We start from the raw sequence: 1,619 nt of genomic DNA, 5'->3' as shown, positions 1-1,619 counted from the left end.
ACATTTGACGTAGTTGGAGTGGCAGGGGCTGGGGAAGGCAGGCCCTATTTTTGGCCCATCACACCAGCAGGTTACACACTGGCCATCCTCCTGTGCAGCACCTGGGCCTGCCGGGGCTGCAGCTGCTGCTGGCGGAGCTTCTGCCTGATGTTGAAGCAAAACGGCACAGGGCAGTAATTCTCATGGCAGCGCTTGGCATGGTAGCAGCAGAGGGCAATGAGCTGCCTGCAGACGGGGCACCTGCCAGTGCTCTTGCGTTTGCAGCCCTTGGTATGATGTACAACCCGCTTCATCTTCTGGCAGGAGGGCAACGGGCAGTTGGCATCCCGGCACTGGCAGGCTAGGATCAAATATTGGATGTTTCGTTGGATGCTCAGGCGGCGAGATTCTTCTTGGCTCTGGGCGGCTGTACTCTGTGGGTCATCCTCTAAGCCAAGACCCAGTTTCTCCATTGGGTGGTCATGATTTTTAGTGTAATAGCAGGAGATACACAGGTCATAATCCTAGGGAAAAACATAGGAGGTGCAGGTGAACCCTTAGAATATACCTGTTGAAATCACTTAAGATACTCTCTGCTGGGGGTAGAAAAGATCCCTTTGTTTTCTCTGTGGCAAGCCCTTAATCTGCTGACCTATCTCCCTGGCCTCTCCCTCTGCTTTTAAAGACAGAGCCTTGTTATGTATTCTAGGCTATCCTTGAGCTTGCTCTGTAGGCCAGAGCTGGCTTTAAAGTTGTGATTCTCCACCCTCACCTAACCAAGTGCAGGGATTAAAGATATGTGTCCCCAAGCTGTCTTAGAAAAGCTATTTATTTACTTATTTATTTATTTGTTACAGGGTCTTGCTATGCAGCTCAGACTCCTAGTGATCCTGTCTCAGCCTCCCCAGCACAGGGATTACAGATGTGCACCACCATGCCTGGTTTTGAAACCAATTCATTGTGCCCAGGGTTCTGGGGCCAGCACAGCACATGGTACCAGGTCCTTCTGCTTACCAGGCAGGCACTTAGACCACCAAACAATCTCCCCAGCCCAGAAAAGCTGCTTTTTATGCAACAGTACATCAGCTCTGCCACTCAACCTGAGATCAGGCTATCCCACCCTGAGGACGGGGATATATGGAGCACATGCAACATGCTTCTACACCATCTTTCAGGCTAGAGGGATCTGCTCAACCTGCCCCCTTCTTCCCAAGACTTGGTGCCTACCTGGCAGACAGTGCAGTGCCAGTGTGTGTCCACACGGTGCTTGCACTCACAGCAGGTGCACAGCAACTGGCAGGCGAACCTGCATGGGTGGTTTGAGTGAAGCGGACTCATCATCAATCAGAGCACTGGAGATGAGAGGGTCAAGGTCACCAAGGGAGGCAGGAAACTTGTGGGTTGGTTTTTATTTTTTTTTCAGAGCCAAGAATTGAACTCAGGCCCTTGTGCTTGCCAGGGAAGCACTTACTCCACTGACCATCTCCCTGGCCCAAAGAGGTCTTGTGGAAGTGAGACTCACCCTGACTCTTGACCACAGAGTTGTGGAGTATGGACATAAGGTACTTCACCACACCGCCCTCTCCTTCCTCGTACTGGGAATTGAACTCACGAACTCGTGTAAGTGCTGTGCCACTGAG

The 1,619-nt window shown here is 51.6% G+C and overlaps 1 protein-coding gene across 1 annotated transcript in view; it reads right to left on the bottom strand.

Annotated features, from left to right (window-relative positions):
• Positions 1-6: 6 nt before the first annotated feature.
• The window catches only part of LOC111812985 (histone acetyltransferase p300-like), a 4,417-nt gene continuing 2,804 nt past the window's right edge, over positions 7-1,619 (bottom strand). The window contains exons 2-3 of the mRNA XM_023702692.1: positions 1,207-1,331; positions 7-503 (exon numbers count right to left, since the gene is read on the bottom strand). Coding sequence (XP_023558460.1) covers positions 72-503; positions 1,207-1,320 — 546 coding nt within the window. The 5' untranslated portion in view covers positions 1,321-1,331 and the 3' untranslated portion in view covers positions 7-71. The remainder of the gene's footprint in view (positions 504-1,206; positions 1,332-1,619) is intronic.

The sequence above is a fragment of the Octodon degus genome, unplaced genomic scaffold, assembly GCF_000260255.1.
Source record: "Octodon degus isolate 3935 unplaced genomic scaffold, OctDeg1.0 scaffold00156, whole genome shotgun sequence".
NCBI lineage: Eukaryota > Metazoa > Chordata > Mammalia > Rodentia > Octodontidae > Octodon > Octodon degus.
The sequence above is the reverse complement of the archived record's forward strand: the minus strand, read 5'-3'. Positions and strand labels throughout refer to the sequence as shown.